Genomic DNA, 24,044 nt, shown 5'->3' with positions numbered 1-24,044 from the left:
GGTGACGTTGGTCCAATACATTTAAATTAGCACCCACTTCAGAATATGACACATAATCAGGAAGAGTTAACCTAATTGAAGGGGATCCAATGCCGGAGATGAAGGTAACCTTACCTAAATCAAGTTGTGTAATAAGGTAGGGTGGCTTTAGAAGTCCAAAGAAAGTTAAAAAGAGACATGTACAATAACCCAAAAAGAGTAGTTCACAATGGGATCTGCCTGAGAAGGAAATGACATTTGAGGAATTGTGGTGTAGTTGATGACAAGTGGTGGGATTTTCATCAGTTGAATTGGGATCTATTTAGAGGTCATTATGTTTTGACATTGATATCTTTTTTTATTTTGTGCCTCTAATTTGAACCCTAATTCTGTGGTCATAGGTCCTTTTTAACTAAGGAAACCAAAGACATTAATTTAACTCCCACTTTTTTTTACTTTCTCAAAAACTCTCTACATATAATGTAATTGATTAACAATATTATAAATATAAATAAATAAATAAATGTTTAAAGTAGATAGAAGCTAAGTATTAATACTCAAACCCAAATAAAAAAATACATTTTTTTTTTTTTTTGAATTGCAAGGGTCATTTGTATAATTTTATACCATAATTATTTTAGAATCAATCTACTAGGAGAAGGAAAGAGTAATATTACACATTTAAGTTTTTTTTATTTTTTTTATTTTTTTATTTTTTTTTATTTTCATATCAAATTACTCTTATCTATTTTGTTATGATATTAAAATATTATAAAAAATTTGAAATAAAATTTCATTTTAAAAAAAAAAATCCCATATTCCTCCAATAAAATGTCAAACAAAAATGCAAAAATCTTATAAATATTTGTATACAAATAAACGTAACGTAAGATGAATGAAAGAATGAATATAAAAAATCAAACCCATTGTATTTATTATTATATTTATTTTTTTCATATCAATTTATATATCTTTATAAGATTTGTTTATTCATGTAACGTTATTTAATGTCAAATCCTACCTCTTTACACACCCAGAACGCGGCAACCACATTCACCTATAAATAAAAATTCAAATGGTGATAATAAAAAAGATAATGTTAGTCACAACATCTTGCCACGTGGCAGATAGGAATTTCTAGCCACACTATTTCCACAAGCCTGCCCCATTAACGACACTACATCTCCCTCCAACTCTCTTAGTTTTCCCCAAACCTTCCATTTCTTACATTTGCCCCCAACACCAGCACTCCCAAATGGCCTCCACTCTCTCTAGCGCCATGTTCAGCACCTCCTTCGTCCGCTTCCAGCCGTCCGTCACATCCCTCAAGTCCCTCCCCAACATGAGTCAGGCCCTTTTCGGCCTGAAAACCAACCACTGCGGCGGCCGCGTGAAGGCCATGGCTTCCTACAAAGTGAAGCTCATTACTCCTGATGGAGAGCAAGAATTTGATTGCCCCGATGACGTTTACATTCTTGACCAGGCGGAGGAGCTCGGCCTTGATTTGCCGTACTCTTGCCGCGCCGGCTCTTGCTCTTCTTGCGCGGGAAAAGTCATTGAAGGTTCAGTGGATCAGTCTGATGGGAGCTTTCTTGATGACGATCAAATTGATGTGGGTTGGGTTCTGACTTGTGTGGCTTATCCTCAGGGCCCTGTTGTGATTGAGACTCACAAGGAAGAGGAGCTCACTTCTGCTTAAAGTTGAATGTGGTTTTAAGATTATTTATTTATTAGAATCTCATGCATGTGTGTTGGTTGGATTTAGTGTTTTGCATTAAGGGACATTGTTGATCGTTGTGTAATGTTTGAAGAGTAACTTAAGGGTTTTCGTACTTGAGTTTCATTTGTTGTCACAAATGAAATGAAGCTGTTGTAGCTTAATAATGTCATATCTTTTCCTCGCTGACCTTCTTGCCTCTGCTTCTACTTTTATTTCTTTCTCTGTGGTTTTGTTGGTGGGGTTAGGCTGAGGGTGGCCTTGAAAGTGCTTCTTTATGAAGCAGCATCAAGGTTAAGTTACTCAGTTTTTTTTTTATTTTTTGCTTTTGGTACTTTCAGTGTTTTCCAGTTTATACTGCTATAAAATCTAGTAAAAAATTAATCGTCGATTATTTTTAGTACTTAAAAGTGCTTCTTTACGAAGCACCATCAGAAACACCAGCAAGGGTTGTGTTTAAAAGAACACTTCTAGTAGAACAAGTTACTCATTTTTGTATGTACTTTCTCCGTTTTTCAGTTTACAGTGGTTTTCATATTGTAAAATATCCGTTTTTGATTATCTTCCAGTACTTGAAAGTGCTTCCACTAGGGTTGTGTTTAAAAGGAAAACTTCTGGTAAGCTAGTTAACAATTATTTTAGGACTTTCTGTGAGTCTTTAAGCTTACAATGTTCTTAATCTTGTCAAAAAAGGACTTACAAAAATTCAAAAGTGTTTTTATCCATGAATTCCCGGAGTTGAATGTGATGCTTTTTCCCAGTAATTATGAGGTTTTTATTCCAAATATGAAGCATCCGCAGTCAACCATGAAGCAAGTGTTTTAATCTTGTCAAAAGTTCATTTTTGATTATTTTTAAGTACTGAATTGAAAGTGCTTTATTAAGCACTGTCAGAAGCACCAGCGTCAAGTGCTGTGTTTGAAAAGAAGAATACTTCTGGTAAGTTACTAAGTTACTTATTTTTGAAGTACTTTCTGTGTTTTTCAGTATACAATGTTCTTAATCTTGTCAAAAAAAGCACTTTTTCTTATTTCAAAGTGATTTTATCCTTGAATTCCCAGAGATGAATATGATGCTTTTTCCCAGTAACTATAATGTTTTTGTTCAAATATGAAGCATTCATGCTCAACCATGAAATGCAGCAATGAATCCAAGTCCTTCGCAATATGGTTACAGAACTAGGTACTCTAACATTGAGTTACAGCTTAGTATAAATTTCTTAATATTTTAACTGAATTCATTAGCAATGATCAGGTTGGTTTATAGATAAGATAACAAATAAAAGGTCCAGTTTTCTTTGTTTGAGATAAGTGGAGAGTGAAATAAAGAACATCTTGCAGTGGAAAACAAACCGCTAATTCTTATAAAGAACATTATAAGATGAAAATGCTGCCCAAATTCATTGCCATTTCTCTGTAACTTTCTTCTGTATCTTAGAATTATGAATAAATAAAAACCTATTTTTATGGCTCATACCAATGTGGGTTAAGAAGTTAAGGCCAGGCTTAATAATTAGAACCTTCCAATACAAGATTATTTTACACCATTCATTGTGCATTATCCGTATTCCAAGCAAGTTGGTTGCACATTTTAATGCTATAAATGAAGCCTAACTGATAAGGCTATCCAAAAATTATCTGAACCGAGAAAGGATAATGTTTCAGGTCTTCTGAAATAAGTCATAAAGAGTCTCAGCTTTCCCTTCCTCTCCATTACCTGTACTACCTTCTTCATCAGTAATGAGAGGTTCTAAGGCATTACTGTTTATAGTATCGGATAAGTACTCTTGCACTCTAAATGACAATTCAGTTTCAGGATGTTCGGAGGTCTGAAGAACGGACTCTGCCTGTTCAGTTGATGTTATAGTTACTCGATTCAGTGACTCCATGGAAGAACTCCTAGATAAAGTACCGGATGCCACCATTATTTCATCTCTTTCGTCGATTGTTGATTCGAGTGAGCATATAGATCTTGTAGTGCGTGAATGCAACGAGTCATATTTTGAACTCTCCTTTACTCTCTTACACCATGGAGCGACTCTCTCACACTCTCCGCCACCAGAGCTTTCTTCCCTTGAGATCCCATCTGAATTGGTCAAAGAGCTATCAGCTTAGAATCCTAAAATTACAAGAGTTTAAAATGAACTCATATTTATTCCTTAGTTAGATACATAAGCTAAAGCTTCAATAAGCACACCAGAAGATAGAAGTTTGTATATTGCGAAACATGTATAGCATAGATGTACTATTTCAATTCAAAAATGCCAATTTAATTTTAGTATCAATATTTGTTTGTAAAAGTTGTTAGGCAAATCTCTGTCACAATCACATTCAGTGGCACTGTGCTGTAGCTGCACCAGAACTGAACAAGAACCCTGCATTTATTAAAATAAAATACATATATAAGATGGTTTTTGCCATCTAAAAGTACATATAACTAATCTGTTTGCGCATTATATATATCTAAAAGAAGGTATTTTTTACTTTGAGCCGTGTACCTTAGCTCTTTACCGTGTTAAAGGATCATTTTTGCTTCACGCTGATAGCATCTCATTATTTATGTACATAATTTGCTCTCTCAACATAATCATGAACAAAAGCACAAAACGTAATTTGTGTAAATCGTTGCAAGAACCACTGAGAAAGTTGAAGAAGAGTATATTCTTATAAACAGAGTAGTTTTCTGGAAAGCACATGTTTTCAAACAGAGATAGATTGCTACGAGAAATTATTTCTATGAGATGAGCCAATGAGGGTGATTATCTCAAAGAAAAATGATAAACAAAGTGAAGGACCAAGGCATGGAATACTAATACTAGCAGCCAAGAATTGTGAATCCAGATAAAATAATTGTCTTATTTCACTGGCTTTATACTAATTGATATGTTGAAATTACAGTAAGATCCATCGCATTATACCAAAAACCAGCAGAAAGAAATAATATTCATATGCACGAGCCAAATTAGTAGCATAACTGAAAATATATCATATATTTTCATGGAAGTACATAGTTAAGAAGGAAACGTACCCAGAAGTCAATCGAATGATTATCATATAGTGATTTTTCAAGAAGCATGATCTCTCCTCAAGTCCCCACTAAACAACAGAAAATTACAGATTCATTACCATTTGCATGTTCTGGGATTAATTGTGAAGCACAAAATGGTTTATGTACTAGCCTTATAGTTATGTAATCTGTGAGTCATTGTTAATACATCGTCTATTTTAAGCAGTTCATTGACTGAAAACTATCAGTTAAAGATATTTGGTATATATCGGCTGTACATAAAAGAGGATGTAAGGTGTTAATCATGTCATTTATTTGTCTTTTTTTTTTAAATACTTAAAATAGCACGAGAATGCCGAAACTGAATATTAGTACGACATATGCAAATTATATGCTGACCAAGGATTTCACAAGCAAGCAGAACCACAGAGAAAGAACGAGTATACACTTACCAAGGACCACGTGAGTGTTGCCATCTCGAAGGCATTCTGCACGAATAGGAAAGAAATGAGGATGACAGTCAAATGTGGATGAGAATCTGGATATGTGAATGAAATAACACAAGAAATAATCACCTGGAATATAAAATTGAATCAATCGCAAAGAAATCACCGGTTTTCTAAACCAAAATAGATCATCACTTGGCTTTACTTGAGTCCCAACAGGTGGCCCTGTTTGTTCTTTAATTTCAAGGGCCAATGAGGAGACAACATGCTGAAGCTTTGTTCTAACTATTGAGTTGTACAAATCTGTTGAGTTGTACAAATCAAATGTTTTAGGAATAGGATCTTTAGAATAGGAAATTAGATCATTTCCTTTCCTAGTTTAGATTATTTCATTTCCTTATATGGACTATTGAATGTGTATATATTGTTGCATTTTGCTCACAATCAATATCAAGAAAATTCTTCTGATTTCACCTGGTTTCAGACCTAAGAAATCAGAAACCCTAGAAAAATTTTCTTTTCTTTTTCCGATGATATATTTTTTTTTTTTTTTTCGGGCGAAGTTCAGGCTATCTCCTTCTGGTGTTGAATCACTATTCTAACCACACCAGGTTGTTCGTCTTTTCCTCGCCAGCAAAACCTGAAAATTTCATTGCTAGTCGCCACCGCACACGTCGGTCTTCTTTCCGGTAGCTTCTTCTCCGATCTCCTTCTCCGACGAGCGTGAGGTCTCACCGCCGGCACTTGTGCACTCAGACACCACTGACAAGCACACCCACCACCGTCCGACTTGCATTGTCATCACCGGCGTCGAAAATAGCCCACTACCATCGAAATATCCTCTTTTTTTCGATCTGCCCAGAATCAGTTTTGTTTTTTTAGCCCAGTGTGCACTCAGACACCACCGGCAAGCACACCCACCACTGTTCGACCTGCATTGTCATCATCGATGCCGGAAATAGCCCATTACCGCCGAAATATCCTCTTTTTTCCGATTTGCCCAAAATCAGTTTTGTTTTTCAACCCAGATTAGCTCAATCTCTTCCACAAGACAATCATGCTCCCTGAAGGATCCAACACCAAATCAGGTTCTGTTTCTTTTTTGTCTTTTCCTCTGATCACAACTGAAAAATTAATAGGCAGCTCCATTTATTCCTCATGGGTTGCCTCTATTGAACTGTGGTGTATAGGACATGGTCTGGAGGATCACTTGACCACTAAGGCTGAAGATGTCACGGATGATAAAACTACCTGGGTAAAGATAGATGCTTTGGTATGTGGTTTATTATGGCAGTCTATTGACCCTCACCTTCATTCTACTTATAAAATATATCGAACTTGTTTTGATGTATGGCGACAGGCCAAATTGCTTTATACTAATGATATCCAGAGACTCTATTATGTTGTGTCCAATTTGGTTAATCTCAAACAACAAGATATGGGCATGTTTGACTTTCTTGGCAGGATGGCCTCTCTCAAGGCAGAATTTAATTTGTTATTACCCGCTGGCAAGTCTGAAGCAGAAGATCTGACATAACGAGACAAATTCTTTATGATTCTTACTCTTGCCGCTATCAGTCTTGCTCTTACTCTAGTACGAGATCAGATTCTGGCAAGTGCAACTGTGCCTTCTCTTGATGAATTTTTTGCTCGATTACTTCGAGTCTCCTCCCCTAGTGTTGTGGTTGGATCTTCCCCACTTGATTCTTTTGTCTTGGCCTCTCAGTCTCAAACTTTTGTTAAAGGAGAACAGGGGGATCGTAGTGGCAGGGGAGGTTGACCCAAGTGTAGTTATTGTCATAGGTGGGGACATATTTGGGAGAAATGCTACAAATTACATGGGCGTCCTCCTCGGGTTGCCAATGTCGCTTATCCTGATCATCATTATGAATCTTTTGAAGAACCAAGTCTGCCATCCTTGACTCTTACAGGAGCTGATTATGATGAATATCTCAAGTTCCAGGCAAATAAGCAGTCTTCTTCATCTGTTGCTTCCATTGCTCAATCGGGTAAATAAATTGCATGCCTCACTCAGTCGTCTCCTCTAGGGTCTTAGGTTCTTGATTCTGGTGCATCAGATCATATCTCTGGTAACCCCCGTTTGCTTTCTCATCTTATTAATACTACCTCTTTGTCTCATGTTCCCTTAGCCAATGGGACCAAAACAGTTGTTAAAGCAGTAGGTCGGGCACAACCACTCTCCTTCGTGACTTTAGATTCTGTCTTGTATATTCCCCATTGCCCTTTTAACCTTCTATCTGTCAATAAACTCACCTGCTCTTTAAATTGTTCTATCACTTTTACTAATGATTATATTGTTATACAGGACTGTAGCACGGGACAAATGATTGGCGCAGGATATGAGTCATAAGGCCTCTATCATCTCAAGTTACCTTCTGCCCCCGTTGCCTGGACTGTCTCCTCTTCTCCTTCATAATCGTTTGGGTCATCCTAGTTTAGCAAAGCTTCAGAAGATGGTTCGAGGTCTCTCTACTTTATCGTCTTTAAATTGTGAGTCTTGTCAACTTGGAAAACATACTCGTAGTACGTTTCCAAAGCGTGTCAATAAACGGGCTACATCCCCTTTTGAGTTAGTTCATTCCAATGTCTAGGGTCCTCGTCGAGTCTCGTCCATTTTAGGGTTTCAGTATTTTGTTATGTTTATTAACGATTATTCTCGTTGCACTTGGTTATTTTTAATGAAAAGTCGTTCTGAATTATTTTCTATCTTTGAATCCTTTTGTGCTGAAATTAAAACACAATTTAATATTGTTATTCGTGTGTTTCGGAGTGATAATGCTCGTGCATATTTTGCTACTCCCTTTACAAAATTCATGTCATCTCAGGGAATTCTCCATCAATCCTCTTGTGTTTATTCTCCACAACAAAATGGAGTTGTTGAGCGTAAGAATATACATTTGATTGAAATTGCCCGAATGCTGCTTTTACACAATCAGGTTCCTTTTCGGTTCTGGGCAAATACTGTGTTAACTGCCTGTTTCTTAATTAATAAGATGCCTTCTTCTGTCCTACAAAACTAGGTCCCTCAGTCTATTTTGTTCCCTGATCAACCGTTACACTTTCTTCCTCCACATATCTTTGGTTGCACATGTTTTGTCCATATCCTTTCCCCAGGTATGAACAAACTGTCTGCCAAATCTATCAAGTGTATTTTCCTAGGATACTCAAGACTTCAAAAGGGTTATAAATGTTATTCTCCTCTAGGTGATGATATTGTTCCAAGTACGGCTACTAACACTATTCTTGATGATGTTCTTGAGGCTCTTGTTCCTGATCCTCCTGCGTTAGATTCCTCTCCTGCTGCGGCCCTACCTCCTAAAGACCAATCTCCCATTGCAATTCGTAAAGGTATGCGGTCCACTCGCAACCCTCATCCGATCTATAATTTTCTTAGTTATAATCGCTTATCTCTATCATATTATGCTTTTGTGTCAACCATTTCTTCTATCTCTGTTCCTTCCATTGTTCGTGAGGCATTGACTGATCTCGGCTGGTGTCAAGCTATGGTTGAAGAGATGACTGCTTTACATCATAATAATACTTGGGAATTAGTTCCTTTGCCTCCCGGCCAATCGCCTGTTGGTTGTCGTTAGATTTATACTGTCAAGATTGGCCCAGATGGTCAGGTTGATTGACTGAAGGTACGGTTGGTTGCAAAAGGGTATACTCAGACTTATGGGTTGGATTATTATGAGACCTTTTCCCCTGTGGCTAAGATGTCTTCTGTCCGCTTGTTTTTATCCATGGCTACTCTCCACTACTGGCCTCTATACCAATTAGACATTAAGAATGCCTTTCTTCATGGTGAGCTTCAAGAAGAAATTTATATGGAGCAACCGCCTAGCTTTGTTGCTCAGGGGGAGTCTGCCTTGGTATGTAAACTTCGTTGCTTTCTATATGGTTTAAAACAGTCCCCTCGTGCCTAGTTTGGATGATTCAGTAATGTCATTCAAGAGTTTGGGATGATTCGGTGTGAGTTTGATCACTCTGTTTTCTATAAACATAACTCATCAGGGCAATGCATATATTTGGTTGCAATAACACTACGGACACCGAAATATTAGCACCGAATTTCTGTACCGGCCTACGTGTAACGTATCTTTCCATTTTTTTACAATTTTTTTCTAGTGAACGGCCGTCCATCAAATTTGGACTGCCGTTCACTCACATGGACGGGCGTCCATATAATATGGACGCCCGTTCCTATTCAAATAAAATTAAAAAATTTGTAAAACTTTGGGGACGGCCGTCCATAAATTATGGACGGCCGTCCCTTACGTTTGGACAGGCGTCCATTCCTAATGGACACCCATCCATACTTTAAAAAAAAAAAAATTGTTTGGACGGGCGTCCATTATTTTGGTTTCTACAAATTAAAGAAAAACTTTGGGCGATGCCTTCTCTGATTCCAGCTGCAACTCAACCCTTCTCATCCTCCATGCTGCTTCCTTCTTCTGTGCTGCCTAAGCACGATGCCCTTCTTCCAACTCTCTGCAGCAGTCTACCAGCTCAGATACCAAACATGCTCTGAAATCTCCATGGCTGAAATAGCACGGATTCTTAATTAACATATATGCAGCTCCACAAAATTGTATATGTGCAATTTTATGTGTGTACATGCAAGTGCATAATGTATTGATATCAATAAAATGATGATCATATAAATAATTTTTTTATTAGACTATGACTAATCATAGCCTTAAAAAGACAAGAAGATCGAAAGAGAAATTACACCAAACAAAACTCAAAGCTGTAGGGCTCCATAAACTTGAAAGCTAATCACAGTACCATTTTAAAGGAAACTATTAAATAAACTTGAAAGCTGAAGAATCCGTGCTATTTCAGCCATGGAGATTTCAGAGCATGTTTGGTATCTGAGCTGGTAGACTGCTGCAGAGAGTTGGAAGAAGGGCATCGTGCTTGGGCAGCACAGAAGAAGGAAGCAGCATGGAGGTTGAGAAGGGTTGAGTTGCAGCTGGAATCAGAGAAGGCATCGTCCAAAGTTTTTCTTTAATTTGTAGAAACTAAAATAATGGACGGGCGTCCATTAGGAATGGACGCCCGTCCAAACATTTTTTTTTTTTTTTTAAAGTATGGACGGGCGTCCATTAGGAATGGACGCCCGTCCAAACGTAAGGGACGGCCGTCCATAATTTATGGACGACCGTCCCCAAAGTTTTACAAATTTTTTAATTTTATTTTAATAGGGACGGGCGTCCATATTATATGGACGCCGGTCCCTCGAATATGGACGCCCGTCCATATAATATGGACAGGCGTCCATGTGAGTGAACGGCCGTCCAAATTTGATGGACGGCCGTTCACTAGAAAAAAATTATAAAAAAATGGAAAGATGCGTTACACATAGGCCGGTACAGAAATTCGGTGCTAATATTTCGGTGTCCGTAGTGTTATTGATTTGGTTGTCTATGTCGATGATATTGTTATTACGGGAAGTGATCAGGATGACATTAAACAGTTGAAGACACCCTTGTTCCACCACTTTAAGACCAAATATTTGAGATTACTTAGATACTTCCGTGTATCGAAGTGGCTCAATCTAGCTCAGGTATTGTTATTTCTCAAAGGAAATATGCACTGGATTTTTCGAAAGAAACAAGTATGTCAGACTGTAGACCGATAGACTCTCCTATGGATCCTAATTCAAAGCTCTCACCTGGACAGGAGAAGGCTCTTGCAGATGCTGGGAAATACCGAAGACTAGTTGGTAAACTTAACTATCTCACCATTACATGACCTGATATTTCCTTCTCTGTCAATGTTTGTTAGTCAGTTTCTATAGTCTCCTTGTGACAGTCATTGGGATGCAGTTATTCTGATTTTAAGATATATCAAGGGTACACAGGGCAAAGGTCTATTATATGAAAATAGGGGCCATACATAGATTGTCGGATATTCTGATGCTGACTGGGCAGGTTCTTCATCTGATAGACGTTCCATTTCAGGTTTTTGTATTCTTGTGGGAGGAAACCTTGTATCTTGGAAAAGTAAGAAGCAAGATGTCATTGCCAAATCGATGCAGAGGCAGAATACCGTGCAATGGCTCTAGCAACTTTTGAGCTCATTTGGTTGAAGCAACTAATCCAAGAATTGAAGTGTACAGAAGTAGTGAAGATGAAGTTACTTTGTGATAATCAAGTTGTTCTCCGTATTGCCTCCAACCCAATGTTTCACAAGAGGACTAAGCATATAGAAATTGACTGTCATTTTATCAGAGAGAAAATCTTATTTGGTTGTATTACCACTAGTCATGTCACCTCAAATGATCAGCTAGCAGATATCCTCACTAAATCACTTACGGGTCCTCGTATTGACTTTATTTGTAACAAGTTTGGTGCATATGATTTATATGCCCCAACTTGAGGGGGAGTGTTGAGTTGTACAATTCAAGTATTTTAGGAATAGGATCAAATGTTTTAGGAATAGGATCTTTAGAATAGGAAATTAGATCATTCCCTTTCCTAGTTTAGATTATTTCATTTCCTTATATGGGCTGTTGAATGTGTATATATTGTTGTATTTTGTTCACAATCAATATCAAGAAAATTCTTCTGATTTCACACCAACCAACATGACAAGCTTTGACACTTACAAATTGAGCACAAAATGTAATATTATAAGGAAGAGGTCAATTGGATCAGATGATGTAACACCCACATCAAGGTATGTAATTTTACTTATGCCCTAATACCCTTAGTTGGATTTCTTTGAAGTTACCTTAGACAAATGTGAAGTAAATTCCTTAAAACTTCATTAGGGGTAAAATGGTCTTTTCACTCATAATTAGATGAAAAAGTGGGAAGTGAAAGGAAGCAAAATAATGTGAAGAAGATAATAAAAATGAGGGTATTTTGGCAATTGACTAAAGAATATAGATGGAATTTCATAGAAAGTGCAAGGGCAAAATGGGAATACATGCATATATTATTAGATAAAAGGTTTCATTGAAGAAACCCTAGCCATATCTTCAGCCCTTGTTCACGCCACCTTCACCCCATTTTCTCTCAATTTTCTTCACTAAATTTCAAAGGGAAATCATAGGATTTGACTTAGATTTTTATAGATTTTCAATCCTAAAGCATCCAAAGGTAAGATTCTAGCACAAGGAGTGTGATGAAACTTTAAAGTTTTAAATTCTTATGATTTAGATCCAAGAGGAAGAGACTTTAAGCAAAAGGAGGTGGCATCACACATTCAAGGTAAGTAAACCTAATTTTAACCTTGATTTGAGCAAGACTTGTGTTGAATGAATTTTTGCATGTTTGTATATGATGGTATGAGAGAATTATTGGCTGTTTTTTTTATGTTTAATGATACATAATTTCCAGCCATGAGAAGTAGTGTATGAGTATGTGATGAATTGGTGGAATTATGGAAGAATTAGTGTTGAAATTTTGGAAGTGTAAAGAACTGTTGAACTTGGCCAGGTTCGATACTAAAGTTAGTGAGTTTTGGCTCACAATTTTGGTGGATTTAGAGAGATGTGGAAGTGTAGCCAACATGGTAGTTGCATGTGCATATGAAGTGTCTGATGAAATTCCAAAGTGAAAATGCATGCATGAGTTGGCTAAACTCTAATGAAGAAATGGTTAGAGAAAGGCAAGAATTGAAGTAGGAAGATTATGTTTGGGCTTAACCAAGTGTAAATGTTAGTATTCAAGAGTGCATATTGTTATGCAAAAAATTTAGAATATCACTTGGTCATGTTAGTTCCATGAGAGAAATGGCCCTCAGTGGTTGGTTCTAGTTACTTGAACCTTTATTACTTTTTGAATAGCACATGAAAGTGTTAGAAAGGAATTGCAAGTTAAAGTGTTACTTTGATATGACAATTATGATAGTAGAGAATGGTAGAATATGTCATGACATACCATTATGCCATAATGAATTTGCAAGTTTGTATATGTGAACTTGGAAAGCATATTAAAGAATGGGCTTGATCATGCATGTATCGTGCACATGATTATATATACATAGCCTTGATTTAGTAAATGAGAATATGAAAGAATAAGTTAGCAAAGAATGAGAAAGAAAGAAAAAGAAAATGGCTAGTAATTTTCTTTAAGCTAACATGCATGTATGTATATTTTCTCATTTACTAAAAAATGGAAGTGTCGAATTTCCATAGCTTGGAAATTCATGTTGAAATGTGTATAATATCTCTTTCTATTCTCTTTCTAAAGCATGCTATGTTATAAGGTTTTTGCGATGGGGAACTCGTGAGTGACAGAGATGCCTACATACACGCCACCACAAGTGAGTAGCAACAGCAGAGAGATACAGTATTTGTACAGTTTTTCAGTAGTGTATATGGATGAGGATTGTACCTAGCAGAGCATACCTACATGCACGCTGCCACGAGTGAGTGACCATAGCAGAGAGATACAGTATTTGTATAGTCCGTCAGCAGTGCATGTAGATGAGGACTGGACCCACTCACACGGCTAGGGTTCCAAATCCATGCATCAACCTAGTCTGATCGTTAAACCAGAAAGAAGAAAGAAAAGAAAGAGAAATAGAGAAGAAAAGAAAGAGATACAGTAGAAGAGATAGAAAACAGAAAAGAGAAGAAAGTTATTTTCTTAGGGAAGTTTATTATTTTGCATATGTATTATGCTACTTACATGATTCAGTATTTCTTATGTGCTCGACGATGTGCAGTTTTATTAATTGTCTTTGCACATTGATAAGTAACGAATCAGAGTATCAGAAAAGAATGCAGAATATTAGAAAAGAATGAAGAATATTATCAAAGATTAGAGTGAGAAATGGAAAATCAGAACATGAGTAACGGAGAAAACACAATAGTGCAGTTTGGTTTACTTACTGAGCAATTAGTGCTCACTCTGTTATGTTACTGTTTTTGCAAGTACTAGATGATTTATGACCGGATGGGACGTCAAGAAGCGGAGGAGTTTGGCGGCACTGTTGAAGATTACCTTGAACATACTAAAGTATATCAGTATTTTGTGTATATATTGATATGAATTAAAACTAGAATTTTTGGATTTTACATTATGTATATATGTTTATAAAAGTTATTTAGTGGATTTTATCATATATTTCTCAAAACATTACTAGCTATACAGTATATTACAGATGATAACAAGTGTGAGAATACCTACAATGACAGGGTTAAAAGACAGCCAGAAATATACATTTAGACCTGCAAAAGAGTAAACGACTTCATTATCCCACAAAATAAAGCTTAATCAATAAAGGACATTCGCATTATGAATATACAACAATTTACCATGAATGTTTATGAAGATGCACACTATTGTTTAACCCCAAAGTTGCCAGCTGCAACATTGGAAATAATTTAGTGTAAACTTATTTTACTTCTTCCGCACTCTTTGGAAGAATTTATATCCAGAAAATCTCAAATGCACACACAAAAAGCTGTATTGTTAGAAATTGTATTACACAATTATTTAGTCTCATTCAATTCCAAAAATGGTAAAATACCATGTATGAATGCATAACTAAAGAATTTAGAACAATGCTGGGAGCCAGACAAAAAAATGACACACAGAACTGCAATTCAGTTTGGATGACTGCATACTAATGCCGAGGATGCCATGAAATTCATCTTCCATACTTCGAACCATATAGTTATGGAAATTGTAAGAAAGTGCTAGTTTGTGCTTCTGAAAAGATAAAAAAGGAAAATAAGCAATATAATTTCAATTCTGAACCAGGAAGATAGCTTATATATTGATGATAAAGATTAAACACAAAATTGAAACAATGTAATGGCTTGCAGTTTTCAATTTGTCGAGTATCATCAACGCCATCATCTATATAAATACTTCCCATCTATTCTAGATCCAACTATAGATTCAGTTGATTTCTCTATCAAAGTACCAGAGCCTCCCCCTCAACCCTGTTCTTATACTTCACATGAATATTTAGGAAATTATAGATATGGTGAATAAGCAAAGAAAACAAATAAAGAAGTATCATATAATGAAGCATTAGTAATAATCAGATACCCACGGTGATGAAATCCAGACGTAGAGCCAAGTAGTCCGACTTCTGTATAGAGCCCTTTAATTGTCTTAGAAAGCAAAGTTGCCTCATTACACCGCAAGAATAAACTTTACCTTAGACACTATCATTCACAGATTAGGTAGACATTTACCAATATGAACTTTTGCTTCTGAGAAGAAAGCATAACAATAGAAACCAAAAAAGCTTTACTTCTTAATGCTAATACTTGTCAATCATATAAAAGCAAGAAAAGTTACCATCCAAAGTAGAACCCGACTTCAGCTCCTTGGATGAGATGTGTGATGGAAGACAAAGGTGGTATGTCGTCGCATCACCTTGATTTTATTTTCTATAAAATAAAATGAAGATTAGAAAAGTGAATATAATTGAAAAATTAACAATGTATATATGAATCATAAACCAAGAGTAAACCAGGGGCCTTTGCACATTTGCTAAAGTTTCTTCTGCAAGAGGCAATTATGCAGTAACTATTGCATTTTGTGCAACTACTTTCTTTGTATATGGCACGACAACTAGTAATATAATAACGGGGCAACCTAAAACTATACAAATCTTTTCAGCGCATATGCAGTTGATTCTGATTTGCATCTATAAACATGAACTCTTTATTTGGCAATTCAAGTGCTGCTAAAGCCCCTTTTGCAGTACTATGACAGAAGCACATATTTTAGTTAGCTAAGCAAGATTGTGTAAGGACTCAAGCTGGATAAGAAGATAAACAGTCTAAAATAATTGCTCTAGTTCATGAAACCCATAAATCCCAACCCACTAACTTGATTGACCTCATTTTTCTTGGTTGAACTAATCTGTATTGAGAAACTGCAAGACAACCTGATTGACACTTTGTCCATTCGCTACCACAAATTTGTTAGAGTGGGTGTCCTAGAGCCAATCAATTACTGTAGAATTGACTTTTTGTAATAATGTTCATTGATCAATAAAAAGGCATTTTATTCTATATTGCGTAAATCATTATTATACGTATTGATATATGTCCTTAGAATGGTAGAACCGTGATGAGGGTATCAGGTGTTTGAAATCTTGATAGTGAGAACCCTATGAGCACATATGGTAGCCATCTTAGAAACATCCGTTGCCCTAGTATTATTCTAAAGTAAGGGCACATATAATACGGTAAGGCTATCATAATGTTGAACGACCCTATCGAAAAGCAGTGACTGATCTCACTTGTTAAGGTTGTTTGGTGACAACTTGGTGCAACACATGGGTGCTTGTTGTAGGCAAGTTCACTGGACCGACCCACTAGAGGATTCCATATGGATGGTAACTCAAGTGTCTATGGAACAAATCCCCTAACGAATGGTTGTGCATGTGATCCTTAGACTTGAGATCACCAGAGCGCCTTGTGCACCGATTGGTGTAGTTTAACACTAGCCCAACGCAGTTCTATTTAGAGTTGTCAATACGGTAGTGATTGGCTACATCAAGGAGTGTCTCAAGACTATGGTGGATCGACAGAGGATTCATCACTCTAGGGTACGAGGAAGTTATCTCACGACGCAATTCAGTAAATGGCAATGACACTAAAACTGTGGCCACAGTGGGATTGAGTTGTTGCTCTATCTAGTTTATAATTCCGGTAATTGGTCTAGTAACTGAATACATACATATCGAGAGTAATTGAGGTTGACACTATTTCTGTGCCTTGGTCTCGTTGAGATAACAGATGATGAAAGGATTGAATTGTATGGTAACCATATCGTTGACAGGTAGTTGCTTCGCTGAATCCGAATCTATCGGGTGGCCATGATGCCTTGCTAGGGGCCAATCTTGGTCTGTGTGTAGTGAGACAATTAATTGGTGTTAATCGCGATACTACACACTACCGGTATGATAAGAAGCCTATGGGTCACACACATAGAAGATAATTTAAGAACCAGTTTATAAGAAGGGCGTTTTCGTCTTTTTAAGTGAAAGGGTATTTTGGTAATCTCACAGTGCAATTAAATTTGCTAAGGTTATAGCCTTTATTTAATTTAATATTAAAATTAACTAAAGCAATTAAATTTGCTAAGGTTGTAGCCTTTATTTAATTTAATATTAAAATTAACTAAGTGAGATTATCTTTAAATATGTGTTCGCATATATTTAAATGAATTATTGCTATTGTTAAATGTTAATATATTATATATATATTAATTAAATTAAATTGAAATAATAATGGCTCCGTTTGGTTCAAAATTTTGGGTTTTTGAGAAAAGTTTTTTGAAAAAAGTTGAATTGGGCGGTATTACGATGTAGGATTTATAAATTATAAAATACCCCCTATGTTTTTTTTTTTTACAAAGTACCCCCTATAATAAAACATTAAAAGTTAATAAAAACACCCCCAACCCACCCTCAAATATGGACAGCCGGCCACCACCACCGGAGGGTGGCCGGAGTTGCCATATCGACACATGACCGGTTGGATCTTGCCGATCGTGCGCCGATAAGGCCTTTTCCGGCCTTTTCCACAGTGGATCTGGCCATTGACGGCAGATCTGGTCGTATTTGCTATTCAATGACGATCGTTTGTTGGCCGTCGTTACCGACTGGTTACGGCCAAAGATCTGGCCGTCAATGGTCAGATCTTTGGCCTTAGATCTGGCCTTTTTCAGCCAGATCCACCGTGGATCTGGCCGAAAAAGGCTAGATCGGTGCACTACCAGCCAGATTCAGCTGTTAGTGTGCCATCTTACCAGATTCTGGCCATTTTCTAGCAGTGGTGGCCGGAATCTGGTAAATGTGGATTGTTGGGGTGTTTTTGCAATTTTTTAAAAAATATTTAGGGGTATTTAATTAAATTAACAAATTTAAGGGGTTTAAAAAAAGTTAAAAAATATTGAATAATATTGGGAGTTTTTAAGTATTTTAGTGTTTAACTTTTTTGGGAATACTAAAAGTAGTATTCCTAATTGGCAACCAAACGAAGCCAATAATAATAATTAAAATACCTAAATGGGGCTGTTTGGACATAAGGGTTGTTTGGGTTGGTGCCCAAACCTATTCCATGATGGAATAGAGCATTGTGTACCCTATATAAGTGCAACACTTTGTGAATTAAATAAGAATTCATTCATTCACATTTAATTAAAAAAACTCTAGCCTCTTTTTCTCTCTTCCCACGCCAGTTTGGTTTTTGGGTTGAATCAAAATATCAATTGATTCTTGTTCTTGGTTCTTAAGGCTAAAGAGGATCTAGCAAATCCCTCCTTAGTTCCTTGGGGTTATCTTCGTGTGGACTATCGCTGGTTGATCCTACCCTTGGACGATAGTGAAACCCATTCAAAGACAAGTTGGAGGGCCTCCAAATGGCATATGATTTCTTAACTCTAAACTGAATTTTTTTTTTTTTTTTTTTTTTTTTTGCAGATTCTAATTTAATGTATAAACTGAAAATTTGTGCCCTTATATTTGTTCTAAGGAGCAATCTATGCTATATATATTTTTGTTTTTCACTGCCATGACTTGATCATTTCCTAACAGTGGTATCAGAGCCTAAGGTACCAGATTTTACAGTTTATTTATGGTTGATTACATGTATTTGATTGATAATATGTTGCCTTGTTGAATCTGCACAAAATCTGTCTTGAAAGCATGTTTTAAGAAATCAATTTAATTGATTAATTTAATTTGTTGATTATTTGCAAGTTTTGTATATTGGATTATGGATTTTTGTTGAAATCAGAAGTTTAGATTGATTGCAAAATCCGTTTGGCTTATTTTTGGTGGCTAGTTGAACTGATAAATGCTACGATCAGTGTATGCTCGTTGCGGCAATCATTGTTTGGCGTACTCGCTGATTGAAAAAATCAATGCTCACCCCAGCGATATAACCCATCGTCGCGGTGATCGTCCTTAGCGCGATCGCTGATTGAATATCAACACTCGTTGAGGCGATATGACTCATCGTCGTAGCAATCGTTGTCTAAGGTACGCGTTGACGAAAATCAGTGCCCGCAGCAACGATATAACCCATCGCATGTGGTGCATGTATGCGACGCAAATTAGTGCACGCTACGGTGATCTAATCCATCGCTATAGCGAGCGTACTTTCGAGTGGGTAGGGGCCAAAGTGAAAAGTTTCAAAACTTTTAGACCAAATGTACAAGAAAAATGGCTTTCAGTGTCTAGCAAAATTAAACGCCGATAGTAAAATTTAGACGCTAAAAGTCTTGCGTGTCTAAATTCTGTAGTCACCACGTAATTGCAAAATCGTTGTTGTAGAAAGTATGGGCGTCTAAAAAGTAGGTTAGACGCGGAAAGTTTTTTTTTTTTGGCGACTAGCAAATTAGTTGCTAATTGCCGGTTGAAATAGTCCTCCAACTTAGATGCTAAATGTGCAAGGGTAATTTGGTAAAATTGTATCACGACTAATCAATTAGTTGCAAAATGTACCTTTTAGTGACTAATAATTTGTCACGAATGCCACAAAAATTAGACGCGGAAGGTGTAAGGGTAATTTTGTTAAAGTTTTTTGCAACTATTTTATTAGTGGACGAATGTATCTTTTTGTTGCAAAAATTTGGTGGTTAATTCCAATAATTTTAGACGCTGAATGTGGGATCCAAATATGATAAATTACTTTTCGCTACTACGAAATTAGTTGCAGAATGTGTTTTTTTGTGAGAAAATAATTAGTGGCAAAAGCTTTTCGTTTTTAGTTAGAAAATGTATATACCCAATTTGGTTTCTTACATTTTGTAACTAATGTTTAGTTATTAAAATTAATTTTTTGCATCTAAATAATATAGTAACCGATTGTATATGAGTTTTGGAAACTAATTATTTTAGTCAGATATTATTAATTAGTCTTGGCTGCTGTATTATTTCTGCAACTAATACTTTAATAGCTAATTGGTTAACATTTAAGAGCATTATTTTTGCTCTTTGTAAATGACCTAGATTATACATTCAACATCAACAAAATAATTGACACAATATAAAAATCTGATCACTAACATCAAAGATCATTTTTTCATATATATATATATATAGTCCATACATGGATTTTTATGCATGATGAGTAATAAAAATCCAAAATGCACTATCATGTACGCATAGCCAAAAAACAAAGCATGCACCCTACATTTTCATCAGTACCTATCTATCTGTGCATAACTCTAACAAACAAAATGCCCACCCCGTATCTTGCTGTTGAGTCAGCGAGAATGCAATATTTTGGTTGAAGCTGGAAGCTTTACCAAGCACTTCCTCACATGTTTCAGCTTCAGATCTTTCACTATCCCCCCGCCTAGGTTTCCTCTTGCATCTCAATCATTTTCTCCTGCCATCAATTCATACCGTAACCAATAAGTCCAACAAGAATTTGGGATTCAATAGATACAATATAATAACATTTAACACCATTTACTAAATGCATATAGTATGAACACCTCATATGCATCTCATCCATTCTCTGTGGTGCAGTCAATAGTTGAGGTTTAACATGCCCAAACTTATATACAATAGTTACTTAAATATTCAGTGTTTATATGAATTATATGCATAATGTCTCATCCTCTTCTTCAACATCAACATCAGTAAGAAATTAAGAAGAAAATCAGCCTACTATATTGGATTCACTTTCTATTTCAGATCTCCACCTATATGAATCTCCACCAATACGCATCTCATCCACCAATGTCTCATGAATGAAATTCATAGGTAAATTAATCATGATTCAGCTGAGTTTTATTTCTTTCTTTTGGCTATATAGAGAACACTCTAAAACAGACAAAATTTTCATTTATTTAGCATTGTCAAGTTGCTTTCTAACAATCAAATGTGTTTAATGTTATATGAGTATATACTTATGTAATTAATATGTGATTTATCTATTATAAAGAGAACTATATATCAACATTCATCCATGCATGCTGCCCAGTGAGTGCTATGATTATATTTCTTATTACATATATATAATTTATGTTTACATCAAAACATTGTTTACTACACAAATAAGCATTGAATTGAGGAGTCTCTTGCGCAAGAAATCTAGTAATAATAGATACAATCATAACTACACAACTCATGCAACATGAATTAGGTAATTCAAACCTGATGAACTTACATATAGCTCTCTTGCTTGTTCATTAACTCACCCTTTCTTGACGCCTCAACGAGTGTCATGAAACAATTGTATTAGACTGATCGAATCCCCAAGAACAGAACTCTCTAATACTTTTCAATCATTCAAGAAATTCCAACGAAAACCACCATGTATACCATCTTCCATTTCCAATTGTGCTTTACCAAAAAATTACTCTTGCATTTTCACAACCTACAAAACCATTAATACAAAAGACATCTTCAATTCCCATGTATATTCTCAAAGATGACAATACATATATTGTAAATTCAAGAAAAGATGAAGATAAAAGCACCCCAAATATTAAATGCAAAACAAAGAGAAAAAGAACATGTTTAAATCTCTAACTTCACAATCATGCGATTCTAAAAAATGGCACCATACAAGTTTAAAAGATATATCAATATTCAAGCTGCCAATGTACTGGACATGCTTAACAAATTAACAATTATAAATGCATCATTATCAAGAGAGTTGATCGGTATTGGTAAAAAGAGACATATCAAAATCCATTATTGATATATTTCAATCTCCATTAAAAACAGTTTACAAGTTACCTGATTGGAGTTCCCGGTGTATTCAAAGGATTCTTGACAACATATTCAACACATAAGTTGTAAATGTACTTTAGGGATTCACGTAGTTCACCAGGGAGCCTGTTCTATATCAGGACAAAAGTTTAGCATATAGTTTAAATTGTAGCTATAAGAAAAAATACCTTTTGAAGAACATAACCATCATGTACTGGGGCCACTATAGTTGATCCTCCACTACTGAAAAAGTTTGTGATTATGAAACATAACCTTCATCATGTTAAAATAAATGTAGTTCTAAAGGAAAAATAAAAGATGGCAAGTAGATGAAAAACTGCAAAACGTAATATAGCATACCTTGCAGTTGTATCATGTAAATGAAACTATTTTAAAAGCAACATTCAAAGTACAATGAATTCATGGAATTTCGCAAACCAAATATTAGACACTGATTAGCAGAAGCAGCCCTATAAAGAAACTAAATCTTTATCCTTATAAACAGTAAAATAATTTTAAACTTCCTAAAAGAAGCATCAACATTTTAAACAACCACTGAAACAGGTAAACAACAAAAGAAAAATGTTTTCCTATCAGTTTGCAACTATTAAGTGGGGTGGACATCAAAATAGTGAAATAGATAAGTAGGACATTCTTTTTAAATAAGATATATACCCTATAACTGAAACCTGGCTAAATCAACTTTTCAATCCTTTTTTTTTTTCCACAAATCCAAGTAAAGGATAAACGAGAATACTTGTAATCCACCTAAGAATGTAGGTACCAAAAAGGCCTAACTGAAGAGTTGAAATCTAATTCCAAAAGTAGCCCCCAAACAACCTCAAAGAAACAAACACTACCATTATCTGAGTCACTTCCAATTATTTTCCGTTAAAAACTATAAAATACAACATATAAAGAAAAACTGAAAACTACCATTAATAGAGGAGCATAAGCTGCCAAGAAGGTAGCATCTCCATCTATAAATCTGGCTACATCTCTAACACATGAATCCTATTTAGTGCCATCATAGACAACTTGTGAGCCATATAGGTAACAATTTCTGGCAAACATGTAAGGATGTTGAAATAGTAGAAAATTACACTTTTACCATGAACCAGTAACAGAAAACTTCAGAGTAGCAGATCACCTTTCCCTTTGTTATTGAGTGTTTGAAAATGGTTCGGCAAGTAGCATTGGATGCTCCTTGGGATCAACTAACAAACATTCCCTAAAACAGTTATAACAGTTCAGCATCAGTGAATACAAAAGTAATTTACAGGAAATATAATGACACCCATAGGCCACCAATCCACTGTTGTGCCTGAAATAGTTTTATAACACAGAAACTCCTTAACATTATTTACAAGTAAGCATCACATAATGAAAAAAGCATCAGCTAATTAGATATATACTCAAAATGCTGTAGTCAGGTGCCACTATGGTTTTAAAATTGCAAGAAATTTCATAGTTCGCAGTAATGTAATAGCTAAATTGAAAAACATTTTAACCCATGATTAAATCATATGCAATATAACACCCAATGAGGATTAAATCATATGTGCGAGTAACAGTGCAAGAATATTTCTTGGCATCCTTGGCCAGTGAATGAAGAAAAGCTTCACAAGCCAGCATTCGTTCCTATTTGTATCGTCCTAAAAAAGAAAGAAGTTGCAGAATTAATAAAGGAAGAAGTAAAAGATAAAAAGTATGGCAAAAATACACAGAAGAATTTCCACAAACACGTGATAGGCAAAAAGGAGAAGCATGGCAAAATGATTATTGCTTTTAGTATATTATTATATAAAGGACCACAAATCACAAAAATGGCAAAAGGCTATTAAAGAAAGGAATTCATCAAACTAAAGTATAACAAATACACATTAAAAAATCATATCATCAAGACACCAACAGTCAAATAATAAAAAAACAACATTATGTAGGAAGGCACATCAAACAATCCAAATGAAAGAAACAAACAAGAGGAAAAATCAGCAAATATGAAGAAAATTCGAACCAAAAAAACATTACGGTACTGTTCCAGTATCTTTACCAACCAGCCACCCTAAAAATGAAGAAAAAAAGTATACCTCCTCTGTAGGTGCTCAACCCAAAACGCAAGATAATCCTGCACAAATTACACCCCAAACCAGTCTTGTCAGGACAGTTAACTGTGATAACAATGGAGTCACCCGGCTTCTCAGCTTGACTTATCA

The 24,044-nt window shown here is 35.7% G+C and overlaps 1 protein-coding gene and 1 pseudogene across 1 annotated transcript; one reads left to right on the top strand and one right to left on the bottom strand.

Annotated features, from left to right (window-relative positions):
• The first annotated feature begins 1,150 nt into the window (after nucleotides 1-1,150).
• On the top strand, nucleotides 1,151-1,885 carry LOC116131022 (ferredoxin-like). The gene has a single exon (XM_031416682.1). The coding sequence runs from the start codon at nucleotides 1,235-1,237 to the stop codon at nucleotides 1,676-1,678; it is 444 nt and encodes a 147-aa protein (XP_031272542.1). The 5' UTR covers nucleotides 1,151-1,234; the 3' UTR covers nucleotides 1,679-1,885.
• A 1,471-nt stretch (nucleotides 1,886-3,356) lies between these two features.
• The window catches only part of LOC116131010, a 36,494-nt pseudogene continuing 15,806 nt past the window's right edge, over nucleotides 3,357-24,044 (bottom strand).

The sequence above is a fragment of the Pistacia vera genome, unplaced genomic scaffold (genome assembly GCF_008641045.1).
Source record: "Pistacia vera cultivar Batoury unplaced genomic scaffold, PisVer_v2 Contig1062, whole genome shotgun sequence".
Lineage (NCBI taxonomy): Eukaryota > Viridiplantae > Streptophyta > Magnoliopsida > Sapindales > Anacardiaceae > Pistacia > Pistacia vera.
This window is presented reverse-complemented; position numbering and strand designations above follow the sequence as displayed.

Bases quoted from the DNA above. Each gene is read 5' to 3' on its own strand.
- LOC116131022 (XM_031416682.1), top strand. From the start codon at position 1,235: ATGGCCTCCACTCTCTCTAGCGCCATGTTCAGCACCTCCTTCGTCCGC.